This window comes from Sceloporus undulatus, chromosome 1 (genome assembly GCF_019175285.1).
Source record: "Sceloporus undulatus isolate JIND9_A2432 ecotype Alabama chromosome 1, SceUnd_v1.1, whole genome shotgun sequence".
Classification (NCBI taxonomy): domain Eukaryota; kingdom Metazoa; phylum Chordata; class Lepidosauria; order Squamata; family Phrynosomatidae; genus Sceloporus; species Sceloporus undulatus.
Window position 1 is genome coordinate 359,687,685 of NC_056522.1, and position 17,203 is coordinate 359,704,887.

The window sequence follows — 17,203 nt, forward strand, 5'->3', positions numbered from 1 at the left end:
TCCATCTTGAGGGGAGAGAAGCAGGCAAGAAACAACAGGCCTCTGCCTGCTAAGTTGAAGAGCCCTCCCCCGACCTCCATCTTGAGGGGAGAGAAGCAGAGTTTTTTTTTGTTTTTGTTTTTTTGTTTTGTTACTCGCTTTGTTGTATATGCATATGTATGCTGTAAACCGCTTTGATCATAGGAAAAGCGGTATACAAATAAAACATATTATTATTATTATTATTATTATTATTATGAATTGTTTGAAGTGTTTGGGCATCGACAGGGGAAGCGTGTCCCTGTTGGTGCTCTTGGACATTTCAGCGGCTTTCGATACCATAGACCATGGTATCCTTCTGGAGCGCCTGGAAGAGGTGGGGATCAGGGGCACTGCGCTCCAGTGGTTCCGTTCCTACCTCTCCGGGAGGTTCCAGATGGTGCAGCTGGGAGACGTGTGCTCTGATAAGAGGGCCCTCACGTCTGGGGTCCCTCAAGGAGCCATTCTGTCTCCCATGCTTTTTAACATTTACATGAAACTGCTGGGAGAGATCATCCGGAGACATGGGGCGCGGGGTTATCAGTACGCTGATGACACCCAAATAATCTTCTCTATGTCTCCGACTGATGCAGTGACCGGGAATGGCGTCTCTCCTCTCGTGGCTTGTCTAGAGTCGGTAATGGGCTGGATGAGGGAAAATTGACTCAGTCTGAATCCAGAGAAAACGGAGGTGCTCGTGATAGGTTCCCCTGGCCCAGGGAAGGTGGTGGTTCCACCTGTCTTGAACGGGATCACGTTTCCTGTGAAGGACTCTGTGCGCAGTCTGGGGGTGCTCCTTGACTCGTCGCTCCACCTTACTTCTCAGGTGGATGCGACAGTCAGGAGCACCTGCTATCAGCTCCAGCTGATTCGCCAGCTGCGTCCCTACCTGGACCAGGGTGACCTTGAAACGGTAGTACATGCCCTGGTAACCTCTAGATTGGATTTCTGCAATGCGCTCTACATGGGGCAACCCTTGTACCAAACCCAGAAGCTACAATTGGTGCAGAATATGGCAGCCAGGCTGGTTACTGGCATACCCAGGGCCAGCCATATTACACCTGTGCTCAAAAGTCTGCACTGGTTGCCTATACGCTTCCGGGCGCAATACAAGGTGTTGGTCATTACCTATAAAGCCCTAAATGGCTTGGGCCCAGGATACCTTAAGGACCGCCTCTCTCCATACAATCCGCCCCGCACACTTAGAACATCTGGGCAGCAGCTATTGAGGGTTCCGGGGGCAAGGTTAACCTCCACCTCAAGGAGGACCTTCTCCATCTCGGCCCCAACCCTCTGGAACACGCTGCCCACAGAGCTCCGCTCGGCCACCTCCCTGGCCCAGTTTAAGGAGTTAAAAACCTTCTTATTTCTATCAGCATTCCTGGACGCTGGTCCCGGTTAGCTTCCCCTCTCTGGCAGCAGTGGTCGGCTGGCCAGAATTGGTTTTAATGTAATTTTAATGATTATTGTTGTTATTATTATTTATTGTGTTGTATTTGTATTTGTATTGGTATTATGTTGTGCACTGCCCTGATCATGGCAAGGGCGGTATAAAAATAAAATTTTATTTATTATTATTATTATTATTTATTTATTTATTTATTTATTTTGGATTTCGGAATACCCGTCTTTGCATGTACATACATAATCAGCTATCTTGGAAATGGGTCCCAAGTCTAAACACAACATTAATTTTAAATTTCATATACACCTTATACACATAACCTGAAGGTAATTTTATACAATACTTTTAATAATTTCCTTCAGGCTATCCCTGGTGGAGCTGGGTCTGCCTGATCACTCTCTCTCAGGCTGGAAGATGACAGTTAAGGAGGGAGGAGCCTCTTCCTTCAGGCTATCCCTGGTGGAGCTGGGTCTGCCTGATCACTCTCTCTCAGGCTGGAAGATGACAGTTAAGGAGGGAGGAGCCTCTTCCTTCACGCTATCCCTGGTGGAGCTGGGTCTGCCTGATCACTCCCTCTCAGGCCGGAAGATGACAGTTTCAAGTGGGAAAACAGGGAAGACAAGACTATACAGTGGTGCCTCGGGATACAAAATGATCGCGTTACGAAATTTCCGGGATACGAAAAAGTCGGATTGGCAAAAACTGTTTCGGGTTACGAAATTCATTTCGGCGCGAAATTCAAATGCTGCTATAGGCTTTCCAGTGCTAACGGAGTATTTCGGGTTACGAAATTTTCGGGTTACGAAAGGAATGGCGGAACGAATTAATTTCGTATCCCGAGGCACCACTGTATATGGCTATTTGTGTCACAGGAACTCCAGTGGGGCAGAGCCAGGGATCTCCCCCCAGGTTTCCTCATAGGAACAGACGGAGGACCTTGACTCCTCTCCCTCCCTACCTGCCACTGTGTGCGCAGCTGGACAATGCGTGCCCACCACAGGCGCAGGGAAGGCCCTGGACGGAGCTGACAAGAAGGAGGGGGAAGGCGCAGGCTGTGGAGGAGGACGACGATGGCGAAGGGGGGGAGCCACTGGCTGCGCCTGCTGCTGTGCGGTCCCTCCTTGGCTCCCTGGGCTTTTCCCTCCTTCCTTCACTTGGGGGCTTCCCTTGCTGAGCACCTGGACTCCCTCCCCCCATCCTCCGCCAGGCAAGTAAAAAGACCTCAAGAGTTCTCATTCCTTCCATTCACATATTCTGTCACAATTTTGTTTTGTTTTTTAAAAAATAGCTGCTTACAAAGGTGTGAGAGGGGAGGCATGTTCTGCCCATTGCCCTCCCTCTGACCTATAGCCCTGCCCCTGAAATTGTCCCGATCATGATCAGGGCCAAGTTCATACTGCCCAGACCCCAGGTTTTCTCAAAAGAATCAGGGAATACCCCACTTTCAGAAAACCTGCTCAGAGGGGTATTTGCCCTGGATCGGGTGTGCAAGCCCCCAATCCAGGTGTGCAAGCCCGGCACCAGTGGGAACTTCCCACTTTTAATCTGGTTTGGGATTTGGGGTAAAAGGTAGTCTGAATGGACCCTTAGTATCTTGCAACATAAAAAGGAGGAACAGCAGCGGGAAGAAAGAAAAGAAACCATGTGACAGCTCCTTTAAGGCTAATTGGTTTTTATTTTCACATTCCATGAAAGCTCATGTGAAAATAAGAACCGGATAGTCTTAAAAGTGCTGCCACATTTCTTTTTTCTTCCTCACCCCCTTCCTCCTTTTTATATTGTAACCTTGTTAGCATAAAACAAAGCATTTATATTACGGTGACACAACCAAGCATCCAACAGTTTCCCCAATTTGGGAAGGTGCTATTATAAATTTAAAGCATTATAAAGTATAAGGGTGGATGCTTAGATAGAATTAATTGGCTATTTTAGGTTTTGAACTACTTCAACCCATCACATATCTTTCTTTATTTTACTGATAACAGCTATTCTCTGGATGGCACAGAGGAACATTCCACATATCGTCTTGTGACAGTTCCAGGGGCATAACTGAAAACCCCCCAATATGATGTGACCCTGTGTATTGTGGATTGCGGTTTGTTCCTCTGGACATCCAAGAATGACTATTCATGTTGCGTACTAACACCTCATTCAGTGACAATAAATGTTTCTCAGTGCTTGCCTCTTTTGAAACATTATTTGAATTCCTCTTGGAATACTTATTCTGTTAGATTACTCTCTTTGGCAAGTTTAACAACAGTAAGAGCAGCTTTTATGGTACTCGGAGTGCTTCATGTGCCTAGGTCCCAATCCAGCACAGAGTCAGATGTTCTTAAATCTATTAACTTTCTTCTTTCATTCCTGCTGGCATATTTTTAGTGTGTCTAGATTTGGGCAGGGATGCTCTCACTGGCCTTGCCACTTTATGTTCACTTGTGGAATAGGACAGGAAAAGAGGTGCTAAACTCATAGCCTCTCTCCAGGATTTCCAGTTGAGCACACATTTGTCCTTGTATTCCAACAAATAGATATAGGTCAGGGAATAGAACTGGTTCCCATGATCCCACCTACCCCCTTTTTGATTTAACAGATGTATGGGTGCCTCAGAAGAATGCAAGAAAAATTAATGGGTTTCAGCATACCAAGTGCAGACTTGGATTGTGGACATAGACTTCTTTGGGGGGGGGAGTCACTTCTTTTATGCAGAATTAACAGAATTACAGATAGAGGGACTTAAAAACTATTTAAGTAAAATTTTCTGAGAAGCTGCCATTCCTATCTTCCTCTTGCTTTCCACTGCATTTTTCATCATGGCTTTGGAGGTTAGATATTTCACATAATAAATATACATGACCTCTATACAAGGGAGTAATGCAACTTGCTCTGGGAAGTTGAAGCAAACGCTGCATGATGATAAGTCTGTTGTGTGATAGTCATCACACAACTTCAGCCGGCTAGGCTTGCATATTAGCTACCTCTGAAAATACAGTGTGAAGCTGAGTTCTGTGTCCTCCTCTCCCAAGTGCCACCAGGGGGCTCCAAAGTGTCCAGAGCTCACTGTGGCTTCCAAGAGGTGTTTTTAGTACAAGCAAAAACCCAAGTAGCTCTGAAACAGCTTAATTTCCAACAGTCATCTTTAAAATAAAGCATTGCTCTCCTTTTTATGACAGTTTCCTGAAACTGTGTTCACTATTCTTCCTTCTCATCAACACTGTTAATCAAATAGTATTCATCCTAAGAAATTATATATCCATTATCTGATGTTATTGTTAGATGACTTCACATCTACTCCAGCTTGTGGTCATCCTATCACGGAATTTTCTTGGCAAGATATATTCAGAAGAGGTTTGCCATTGACTTCTTCTAATACTCAGAAAGTGTGATTTGCCCAAGGCCCAGTGAGTTTCCATGGTTGAGCAATACTCAAACCTCTATACCACATTGGTTCACTATTCAGTCTATATTGTTCTATTTTTGTGTATCTTTTTCACATCATAAATTTCCTTTCTGGATACATACTAAACCATGAAATACTTTTCTTCCTCCCTTTCCTCCCTGAAATGTTTATATAAATTATACTTTTATGTAAATTATAATTGTGTACATCAAATTCCCCATCCCAGAAGCAAAATTTCCTTTATTGGCTGACTTGATAACATCAAGAAACTGTATCTGGAAATAACTAGAATACAGTACATTTCTGCATCTCTTCCATATGACTTATTTCTTTTTAAGAGAGTTTGAATTTTCCAAGGAGAATCTTTAAAACTTGATGAGTGCCATATGTACTATGTGTTTGAATGCATTTCTACAACTGCCGCTATAAACATAATATTCCTTTAAAACATTATAGGATCCAGCACAGTCCTCTGGTTTTCATCCATCAGGATCTGTAGTTGCAGTAGGAACATTAACTGGAAGGTAAGGGGGGAAATCTTTTAATGGGTAGTAGCCATTCATAAACACTTTAGTTAGACACAAATAAAGTAAACCTCTTGACTCAATTGTTGAATTGTGAGTCCACATATAAGTAAATCCCATTAATTTAATGCGTCTGCTCTAATTGGGGGATTAACAGTAGGATTTTGGATTGTGTATTTGTGTCATCTAAAAATAAGTTTCCCAGCCTTGTTAAAAAAAAATTAAAATGCAGAAGATTGTATTGCCAAGGCCATTCTAGCTGGGGGATTCTAGGAGTTGTAGTCCAAAAAAGCACCTTTTCCAAACTCTGGTTCAAAAGCAGTATGCCAGTGCATATCAGTTGCTAGCAAGCAAGACTGGGAGCAGGCAGTGACTTTCACGGACTGCTTGTGGGCTTCTTAGATGCATCTATTTTGCCATTATGAGGAGTGGGTTGTTGGTCTCAATTGATCTAGTCAGATTCAGCAGGGTTTTTGTTGTTGTCGTGCTGGGATCCTCACCTCCACCCATCCCTTCCACAAACAACTTGTTAACTTTGCCCCCAATGTTTTCAACAGGTGGTTTGTGTTTGACACCGAAACAAAAGATTTGGTCACAGTACACACAGATGGAAATGAACAGCTGTCTACAATGCGTTACTCACCAGGTTTGGCAATGTTTGTTCAGTTGTTTAAATAGAAAGAAGGATCTGAATCCTTACAAAATGTGTTTGCAACATGTAAACATTCCAAGCTTATGTTTCTTAGTATAATTGTGGGAAATTAAAAAGTAGCAAAACCTAAATAGTGAATATATTTTTAAATATTATACTATTCATAGAAAGTCTGAGACATAAGGTGTAGCCCTGTTGGGTCAACAAAACTGAACTGTGCCTCCCTTAATTGTGTCTCACCAGTTGTTAGAACATGTGACCACTTTGTAATATTGCAAAGCCACCATGACAGTTCATTTGATTTTGGATTTGGTTTGTTGCTTGGAATATACAGTACATGTGTTGTGGAAGTGATATGGGACAACCATTTCCCCATGTTTTGTTATTTGTACATTTAGGTACAAGGTTTGAATGAAACCATACCATCTTGTGTTATATTCCATGTTATTGTCTTTTTATAATTGCCTTGTGCAATGTTACCTAAATTAGTTGATAAATTTACACCTAAATATCTCATATTTTAATCCCCAATTTCAATCCTGATACTGTTTGAATTTTTTTATTCCCACCAATTAGTGTTCATAAACATTGTTTCAGATTTATCCATGCTAAATTTAAGCCCATATCTTTTTTTGAAATTTCTGAAATGTTTCCAATAATTAGATCACAGCTTGACATGGTTTCTGTGACATCATCAGAGCATCATCTTTATCTCTTCTTTGTCTATTCATCTTTATCTCTTCTTTGTCTACTTTATATCCCTTTATCTCTTCTGCTTTCCTAATCATATTTGCAAATGATTCCATTGCTAATATAAATAATGAAGGGGAAACAACATATCATGCTAAACAACATAAAAATAAATTAGCTTTAATAAAAGTAGGTGTTTATAAAGCATTTGATTCAATAAATCATGAATATATTTTTAAAATGTGTAGGGATTTTGGATTAGGGGGAAAGTTTAGTGAAACAATCATGGAAATAAAAAATGATACAGAAGTGGAGTAAGGCAGGGATGCCCATGTTGTTATTGTCAAAAGAGTAAAATTATACTGTACCTAATGGCCCTGATAGTCCTCAGAGCAGTTAATGTACAGAATAGATCATGTGCAAGACAGGTTTTTTTTACAAATGGTTGGGCTAGCATGTACTATTTGAATTACACAGTACTGTTTTACATTTCTATAACTGCAGCTATAAACATACCATTCCTTTAAAGTAAAGTAATGTTTAAAAAAAACCCACATTAATCAAATCCCATGGTTAAACTTGGCAATGGATTGATAAAAATACTCAGTGGAGCAGTCACTTCTGCCTGTTTTTTCAAAGGCCTTCTAAAATACTTGGAGAGAATTGCACAAAACTGATGGCATGACTGAAATGGCCCCACTCTTCATAGCCAAATGGTAACTTAAGGATATGGAGTGGTTCCTGCAGGGGAAGGAAATTTCTCCAATATCTAGATCTGTGAAAATTGACCATATGTTATTTGTAAATACAAAAAGGGGAATATTTCTGTGTTTAACCTTCTTATTAAAGTACTTCAAAATGTGTGCCTATGATGTATTGCTGCATCCTTATACTAAAATATGCATATGTATTTATTTTTTTGTTTTGTAGATGGCAACTTCTTGGCAATAGGTTCCCATGACAATTGTATTTACATATATAGCGTTAATGACAACGGGAGGAAATACAGTAGAATTGGCAAATGCTCAGTAAGTCATCATTTTATTGCCTATTTAGAAAAGGTTATGCCCAGCACAGGGGGACTTAACCTGTGTTAATTATAATTCTCACTTGATCGTTTTATTTTTTATGCCTGGAAGATCAGGGTTGGTAATCAGATAAATTATATATTTTTAAAAATTAAAACACTTTGGCCCCATACAGACAGGCCAAAATAAAGCTGCTTTGGGTCACTTTGGAGGTATGCTGTTTAAATGATGCATGCATCCTAAGAGTCCGGAAGCTGTGCCAAAGTTGCGCTCCAGTCCTTAGGACTGGACCATGGTTTTGGCGTGGCTTCCGGACTCCTAGGATGCATGCATCATTTAAACAGCATACCTCCAAAGTGACCCAAAGCAGCTTTATTTTGGCCTGTCTGTATGGGGCCTTTATAAACAACTTGCTCATTATTCCACAACCAAAACTGCTCAGAAATACAAAGTACGTCCTAGAAAATACTATAGCTCCGATTTTGGGAAATCTATAGACACGCACACTTACCTCTACTTGCACACAGACTTGGACATTTTTGCACAATCCTATCAACCTTCCTATTTTCATAGTTTAGATTGTTTGAATTGTTTTTATTTCCATGGAGTCAAATATCTCCAGAATCTGTTTGAAAATTTCAATTTCAGCAAGGTTGAAAGGATGTGGGTAATTTAGGGGAAGGAGTGTACAGCTCCCTTATTGATAGTTAGAAACAAATAGCTTAGAGGTCAGAGGCAAGATAGAAAATACATGAGCATAGGTTTCATTTACTCCACAGTAAATGAAATCATTAGTTACTGAGAGGCTGAAATGAAACAGGTTTCTCATTTGTGTTACCTTACATCTTAATTTTAATGGTAATAGAACAATGGGAGCTCACAGTTTTGCTGATGATTGCACCAATAGAAGGGAACGCTGGTAGAATTGTTTAAAGCACATTTTATACTGATATGTGTGACCTTTTCATGCTTGAAGTTGTAGCCCTGCCCAGGCAGCTTTTGAGTCGCTGCACTCAATACACCTCCCACTTCTGTTTTTAGTATATGTATACTGAAGTTAGGTAGACAGACCTTGCTATTTTCTACTACACTTGGGATTACAGGTTCCAGTGTGGTGACCTGGGTTGCTACCAAAGCCAGGTCACCTACTGCTTTTAATGTAAACAAGGCTTCAGTGTACCTTTCAATGTAGCTTTTTATATGTACCAGTGTAATTCTGTTGGGGGCTGTTATGTTGTTGGAATTAATATAATGCATCTCTTCATAGGGTCATTCCAGCTTCATTACTCACTTGGACTGGTCTACAAATTCTCAGTACCTTGTGTCTAATTCAGGGGACTATGAAATCCTATACTGTGAGTAACAAATAGTATTCTGTTCTTGGTACAGAGTTCATTCTTGGCTACCAGTGCATTCCTAATGTGAATAACAAACTACTACAGAATGGAGACACATATTTAGTCTCTTCATAACACAATCTTATATGTGGCAACTCATAATCTAAGTGCATATAGGATTGCAGTCTAACATTCATTTAATTCTTATTCAGCTATATATATATGATAGTACTTCTCTCTCCCTCCATTATTTTCCCTTTTTACAGGGGTTCCTTCATCTTGTAAACAAGTAGTAAGTGTGGAAACCACTAGAGATATAGAATGGGTTACTTACACCTGTACTTTAGGATTTCATGTTTTTGGTGAGTATCCATGGTCCTCCCATGCTTCTTCATTTGCTTCTTCCATTTACAAGCCAGTGTGTTTTACAGGAATCTTGATTTTCATCCCTGTTGTCTTCCATCTCAAGGGGGGCTATGTAATAATTCTTAATGCTTCAAAATGTGATGTGGCCACTACAGAACTGCAGTTGAGAGAGAGAGAGAGAGAGGAAACCTCTGGAATTGTATTCAAGTCCTCCCCAACATCTCCCTTTTAAAGTGTGAATTCTCCTTTCTCTATAGATAATAATAAGAATAAAATATTTATTTATATCCCACCTCTTCCGTTTGGGGATCGAGGTGGGTAACAACAGAGTTTATAATACACAATATAAAAACAGTAAAACCCACAAAACTCTGACCCAACCCTCCCTCCAAAGCTATAAAATTAACATAAAACATGATTAAAATATATAACAATACAACACTACAAGATTATTCTACAATCCATGAATGACAAGGAGATATAGTAGAAAGGACGGATAGAATCAGTTCTGGGCCGTTATCACTCAGGGAAGGCCTGCCGGAAGAGAAAGGTTTTAGTCGCTTTTTTAAAAGCCTCCAATGAGGATAATTGGCGAATCTCTTCCAGCAGGTCATTCCAAGCTTTAGGAGCTGTAGCAGAAAAAGACCTCTGAGAGTTCACTGCCAATCTGGTCTTTTTTTGGATGTAAAAGATTTTTCCCGGAGGAACGGAGTGTATGGGAAAGATTATATGGGAGGAGGCGTTCCCTCAAGTAGGCTGGACCCAGGCCATGTAGGGCTGTGTAGGTAATAACCAACACCTTGTACTGAGCCTGGAAGCTAATAGGTAGCCAGTGTAATGACTTTAGAATAGGTGTAATTCGGTCAAACCTAGATTTTCTGGTGACCAATCTGGTTGCCATGTTTTGTATCAATTGAAGCTTCTGGACATGGCACAAGGGTTGCCCCACGTAGAGTACATTACAGAAATCAAGACAAGAGGTTACCAGGGCATATACAACCATTTCTAGGTCCTGCTGCTCCAGGTAGGGGCGCAACTGGTGTATCAGCCAAAGCTGATAACAGGCGCTCCTGGCTGTCGCGTCAATCTGAGAGGACAGATGAAGCGACAAATCCAGGAGCACCCCTAAGCTGCGGATGCAGTCCTTCAGGGGGGAAGTGTGACCCCATCTAGGACTGGTGAACATATCTCCATACCCGGGTTGGGGTTACCTATCACGAGTACCTCCATTTTGTTTGGATTCAACTTAAGTCTATTTTCAACTTAACTCTATTTTCCCTCATTCAATCCATTACATCCACTTAACCCAGGTTAATGCTAACAAGGATTGTCTTTACCAGTTTGAAGATAATAAATATAATAAATAATAATAAATAAAACTTTTATTTGTATCTCGCTTTTCTGTGACAAGACAATCAAAGCGGCTCACAACACATTAAAATCCACATTTACAGCAATGTGTTGTTTTATAAACATGGTCACTTGGATTGTGGGTTACAGTTCTCACTCCTCATGAATCTTTTTTTGGGCCTGTGTCAAGATGCCAGCCCAAGTGGAGTGGGGAGCCAGAGAAACACTCAAGCCATGAATAGAGAGAAAAGGCGACAACTTTATTGAACACAGCTGACTGTTGTTAGCAAGCCTTGAGGCAGAAATTCAAGATAAGCCCATCCTACCCAGACCACCAACCAGTGACGTCACCTGTGGGATAACAGTTGAAGAATCCACATTGGTGCATTGCCACTGTATGCCATCCTTGCCATCTGGAAGTGAGGCTGGGCCCGACCCTGTTTGCCTGCAACCCCAAGGAGCCTTTAAGAAGGCCTCCCAGTAGGGAATGATAGTCTGCATTCCTCCCCCTCCCCCGAATCTTGCTTCATGTGAACATCACCCAAGTTGTGACAACAAAACAGAATATGGAGAGTATTGTTTTAACAAAGGCAGCCATCAGGGTGGGAAGATAAGAAATACACTCATGCCCAAATGTGGAGAGAGCTGGAGGGGAGCTGCTTTTATCCTACCCTCCCAGACCTGAATATTAGCCTCTAGATCCAGCAAAAAGCAACGCCTACCTGCCTTGGCTCCTGATAGGTTGTCCTTCCCAGAAACCCATGAAAGTGACACATGAGCTTCTGAGAAGGAGACAGACTTAGCCTCAGAAAATGGCTTATACAAGAGTTGCACCACAGTCCGTAAATGGGCTTTTCTGGTAAGTCAGAGACTTTTGTATTGGCATCACAGAGATTTCTAATTTTGTATGAATTTACCAAGTTGAATTGATACATATTTTACCATGTTGAAAAAATGGCAGGAAACATCTATACATTACCTCCAAATGTGACGTAAAATAATATTTTAAAGGGCATGTTGACATTAAATGGAAGCCTCGACTTTTCATACAGTTAAAGCTCCAGTTGATTCTCAAGGCAGAAGTTAAGTTAAACTGATGAGAATCAATTGGAACTCTAGTTGTTTGAAAAATAAAGGGTTTTCTTAACACAAAACTCACACAAAATCACTAACATCAATATGGCTTAAGAATAATAAACAAGAACAATATTTTTAATGTAAAACGGTTTATCATATTATATTCTATTTTCATTTTCTCTGATGCTGGCCAAGTAGTCTTAAGCATATATATATATATATATATATAGAGAGAGAGAGAGAGAGAGAGAGAGAGAGTATGTTCTACTTTATTTGTGAACAATACACCTTTGACAGAAATGACCATGCTACTTTAGAAGCATAAAGCATTGCAATATTCCTATTACACTAGATTTTCTTCCTCATAGCAGCCGCTTTGATCTTCTGTACTCATGCCTATTGCAAATCTAGGAAATCATGAGCATCCTGAACCTATTTCATATCTAATCATAGTTGTACAGTATTCCCTTTTTCAGCGCCCAAGTTCCAAATGCTAGCATGTGCCCAGAATTGGCATGTGGATGTGTTAAATGTTGCACTTGTAGATGAGACACAAATCCATGGCTAATGATACCTGAATTTATCTGAATCTTGATAAGAAGATGTATATATAAAAACACTTTAATTCTTAACAAATGATTACTCAATTTTTCAGGTGTGTGGCCAGAAGGCTCAGATGGCACAGATATTAATGCAGTTTGTCGCTCACATGAGAAGAAGTTGTTATCAACTGGTGATGACTTTGGCAAAGTACATCTCTTCTCGTATCCATGTTCACAGTTTAGGGTAAGATACCAGATGTGTTAAAGACCTCCAATGTTTAAAGGGGTTATTTTGTAAATAGCTGTCAGTTCTAAAATGTTTAATAGCTGATGTGGGTTTTGTTGCTGTTTCTGCTTTGATTCCGCAAGGAAAAGCTGGAATATAAATAAATCGTATTATTATTATTATTATTAAGTTCACTGGAGGTTTGAAAAAACAATTTATAAAATTATTATCATGAAACATTCATGCTAGTTGACATAAAGATTATTATCAAATTATCTTCTACTTGCCTCCCTTAAAACACAGTGGGACATTTCCATCCACTTTGATTTATTTTTATTTACTTGGTTCTTCATTCAAACATAAAACATTTATAATGTGTTCCTAATACTGGATTTTTTATTGTTGTTGTTGATCATTTCTGACATATGAGGATCCAACTTGAACCTATCATGGGATTTTCTTGGCAAGATTTGTTTAGAGGGGTTTTGCCTTTGCTGTCCTCTGAGGCTGTGAGAATGGGACTTGCCCAACATCACCCAGTGGACTTCCATGGCTGAGCAGAAATTTGAACCCTGATCTTCAAATTCATAATTGAAAACACAAACCATTACTTTATACTGGACCTCTATACCAAATATATATTAATGCAGTTTAATGAATACGTAAAATGCCCTTTCTCAATATTTGATTTTTTTATCACATTTTGAAATTGTATAAACTTTTTTTAATGACATTCTAGTGGAGTGTTACAGTCATACTAAAAAGAAAGGTAAGACTGACGTAATAGTGAAAATGTTTACAGAACAATTGCATCATGTTAGCTCATAACCAAGCTCCATGTTATAGCTAAGAACCAAACCAGATGCACACATGTCCACACACACACACCATTTGGCTTGAAAGCAGGTCTGAATGAACATTAGAATAAAGTAATATAGTGGGCCCTCCACATTCGCTGGGGTTAGGGTACAAGATCCCCTTGAAAGTTCAAAAACTGCAAATAAAAAAAACCAGTTTTTTTCAACCTGAGAGAACACCTCTTGCAACTCTGTGGTCAACATCCATCGGAGGTTTACCATAGAATTGCATTGAAGGACCTACAAATGCCTGAAGATTCTCTAGGAATCTCTGGGTCTTCCATCGCAATTCTCTGGTCAACCTCTGGCAGAGTAGTGCTGAGGGACCTGGAGACTTCTAGAGAGAACATATTACTCAAATCCATGAATAATCAAATCTGTAAAAATTAAAGCCTCAAATGTGGAGGGCTGACAGCAGCACATTCTGTGACCGCCATGTGTTCCTACAGTTTTATATACTGAACAAAGTTTGCTAACAACTAGAAGGAAACAGCAATGAACAGACTGCAACTGATGCAATCCACTATAGCACACAAAACAAGTCTTCATTGAGATAATAATTACCGTGCTTTGATGGAGTGAAGCAACACTATTTAGTAGTAATCTGGGTCATATCTATTGGTTTACACACCGGGCATCATTTGTTGTAGCAACTACTCTTGCTGCTGATGTTTATACTTCTGTTATATTCATGGTACTCTCTCTATTGATATCTTTCAGGCTCCAAGTCATGTCTATGGCGGGCATAGCAGTCATGTAACCAATGTAGATTTTCTATATGAAGATAGTCATCTCATCTCCACCGGTGGAAAAGATACCAGTATTATGCAGTGGCGAGTTATTTAGAGGAAATCTTGTATGAACATATGTATAACCAAGAGCTGGCAATGCAGCGAAGTTCTGTACAAACTGTATATTTAAGATTTAACAGTATGGTTGCCGTTTAGCCTAGTCACTGTGATTTTTAAGTTTTAAAATCCTTACAAACCTCAGGAAAGCTAAGTCTTTGGCTGGCTACCATACTTAATTCAGTAATTCATTAAGCATCACTTTAAAACAAAAGCAGCAAATTGTCCGTTCTTTCTCTTTGTTGTACAACAAAAGAAACAGTACAAGTTTAAAATGAAGTCATGGCTTGGATGTTTATGCATTACATGAACCAGACTTTTCTATTAAATAGTCACAAAAAAGCTTATCCTAATACTGTGTATACGTGCTTCACAGTTTCATTTACATTTTGTACTGTATAGCTACATACTTACAATATCTGTGGTCACAAAACTGATGGTACTCCTTTTTCTGATGAACAGTGAAGAACTGATGCAGAAAGCTTAAGTCAAGCTGAATGATACCAAGAGAACAAGCTATTAAGCGTTGCTGTTCTGCAATATTTTTTGATGGTGCTTCCATACATTTACTATGTGAAACAAAACACACAGTTTATAAGTAGTATTTGCAGAACTTTCTCCTATTATGAAGAACATGTTTAAATAAGAAAATGTGAATGTTGGAATAGTTTGTCACCTTGCTTTTCTTTTCTTTTTTCCTGGTATAGCAAACATTAAAATGAGGAGGATATAATCCAAGGTTTAGTTGCAATTTAATTTCCATAGGGAAAATTCAGAATGGTGTTCACTTGCAACTAACTTAAGTCTTACTGATTTCACTGAGACTACCATTTGCTGGACTGTGGCCAGATTTTTATTCTCTTTGAAATGAAGCAGATTCTACCCCAGTTTTAACTTGAATATGTCAGCAGGGATTACAGCTTCAGATAAACTGGTTCAGCATGATTTTTTAAAAGCATATATATGATCAGGTCTTTTTATTTTAAAAAAAGAAGTAACCAACTTGACCACATCTCAGTTGTTCAGTTGACAGAATAAACCAATCTGTATATTGATCAGCATGAATATTACTACCTTAACACATGTGTATAATTTTTTTGGCAATTCATAAGAAATAGTAAGGCATTCTAAGCTTTACTTGTGTATTGCTTATGGATATTGTATATTCGTATTTTAAGGCCAAGTAGACCACATATAAAGAGATCATTCTAAGTGTACCACCAACCTGCAGAGGAAATGGGGAGATGAATACACATGAACCATTAAGAGACACAGCTTGATTACACAAGCAGTCCAAATGGTCCCTTGGGGGGCAGTGTTCTTAGGGGTATCAATAAAGCAGACTGTAAGGAAGAGATGTTCCAGGATCCTTTGCAAGGTTGCAGAGGATATCTGATCTTGGATCATGTAATGGAACCAATGCAGCAAAATGTCTGGGTGTGCCCTGCATTGTTAAGAATAATGCCCACCCTTCCTGCAGTGTATTTTGCATGGATTAATATTTATACTACAAAATAAGATTGTGTTTCGCAATGAAGTAAAAAGTGGAGGTGGGATGAAGTAGTTCGGAAGGCCTTATCAATTCTGATTGTGGCACAGACTGAAAATTATTGTTTACTTTGGGGAATGTATCTAAAGATTTTAAGCAAGCAGAGTTCAAGCAGGCTCTGAGATGTGAAACTGTAAAGGATTTGTTTGTTTTTCTTACAGTGGACAAGCAACATGTGAATAAATAGAGCTCTGAAGCACGGGTTGTTTAGAGTTATTTCAGTGAAGGTTTAATACATTTTGAAGCTTTTTTATTACATCTCCAACCTGCTACACTGAATGTGCAGGCCATCAATAAACATAATGTATCAAAGTGAATTGTTCTGATTTCTTTGTGTTTCTGCCATTCAACATGCATTAAATTTTATATTGAGCCATTACTATGTTGCTGGATAAAACATTCCAACACAACTTCCATACACCACAAGTGTATGTAAACACTCTTTTTGTATATATGAGCATACTGTATATGAAGAGGATGTAAAATGAAGACTTAAGTGCTGGACAATATCTGACAATATCCCATTTTTATGTATCTAAATAATTTACTTCTTGCATCCTGTAGCCAAGTATTCAAAACAACCTGTACCAAAAACTACATAATTCACAAAATGTTGCAATAATGCACACACACACACATTTAAACTCATTAGTAAAACCAATATGCAGAGGCATCTTGTAGCATTTTTGAGACTGTGCAAAAGAAGAAATCAGATACTGTCCAGAAAAATTCACTGAATTATAGGGAAAGTGTGGTAGGAGACGAAAGTAGAAAAGCATATTAGAAAAAGTAATATTCTAAATCGATTAACCATGTAAAAATGTATTTTATGTATGGTTATATCTTATATCTGTGATCCTGAAGGGTGTTGACTTGCCACTGCACCTAACTAATTGTGAAGTGGAGCCTTTTCAGATTCTTAACTTATAGAAATCTGTTAGAAAGATGTATGTTGCTTAGCTTTCATCTTTTGCATCTGTGATCTAGTAGACATCACATGCAGATTTAATCTATCATCAATTTGTTATTCCCCTTTTTGAAAGGAAATAAAAATGAAAAGCTGCCTCTGGAGGTACAAAATAAGTGATGAGAGATGCGGTGAAGGGAAAAAGGCAGTTTAGCCTTTGCACTTGTTCACCCATCTATCCCTAGAAACATGCTTCCCTCTTCCCCATTTGTTTGTTCTAGAATGAGTTGTGTAGTTTCAGAGCTTTCATACTTTCATTCTACTTAGGCTTATGTATTTGCTTCTAATGATGAAGAGGGCTGCTGTATTTGTTGCAGCATTGTTGTTCGAGCATATAGATTTATTAAATATTGGCGTGTTTCTGGAATTC

The 17,203-nt window shown here is 39.3% G+C and overlaps 1 protein-coding gene across 5 annotated transcripts in view; it reads left to right on the forward strand.

Annotated features, from left to right (window-relative positions):
• The window catches only part of EML1 (EMAP like 1), a 218,988-nt gene extending 202,805 nt beyond the window's left edge, over window positions 1–16,183 (forward strand). For all 5 annotated transcript variants that reach the window (XM_042475111.1, XM_042475080.1, XM_042475087.1 and 2 more), the window contains 7 exons: window positions 5,277–5,344; window positions 5,902–5,990; window positions 7,617–7,714; window positions 8,982–9,069; window positions 9,318–9,413; window positions 12,500–12,630; window positions 14,190–16,183. In XM_042475111.1, the coding sequence (XP_042331045.1) occupies window positions 5,277–5,344; window positions 5,902–5,990; window positions 7,617–7,714; window positions 8,982–9,069; window positions 9,318–9,413; window positions 12,500–12,630; window positions 14,190–14,315 (696 nt within the window). In that variant the 3' untranslated portion in view covers window positions 14,316–16,183. The remainder of the gene's footprint in view (window positions 1–5,276; window positions 5,345–5,901; window positions 5,991–7,616; window positions 7,715–8,981; window positions 9,070–9,317; window positions 9,414–12,499; window positions 12,631–14,189) is intronic.
• Window positions 16,184–17,203: the final 1,020 nt, after the last annotated feature.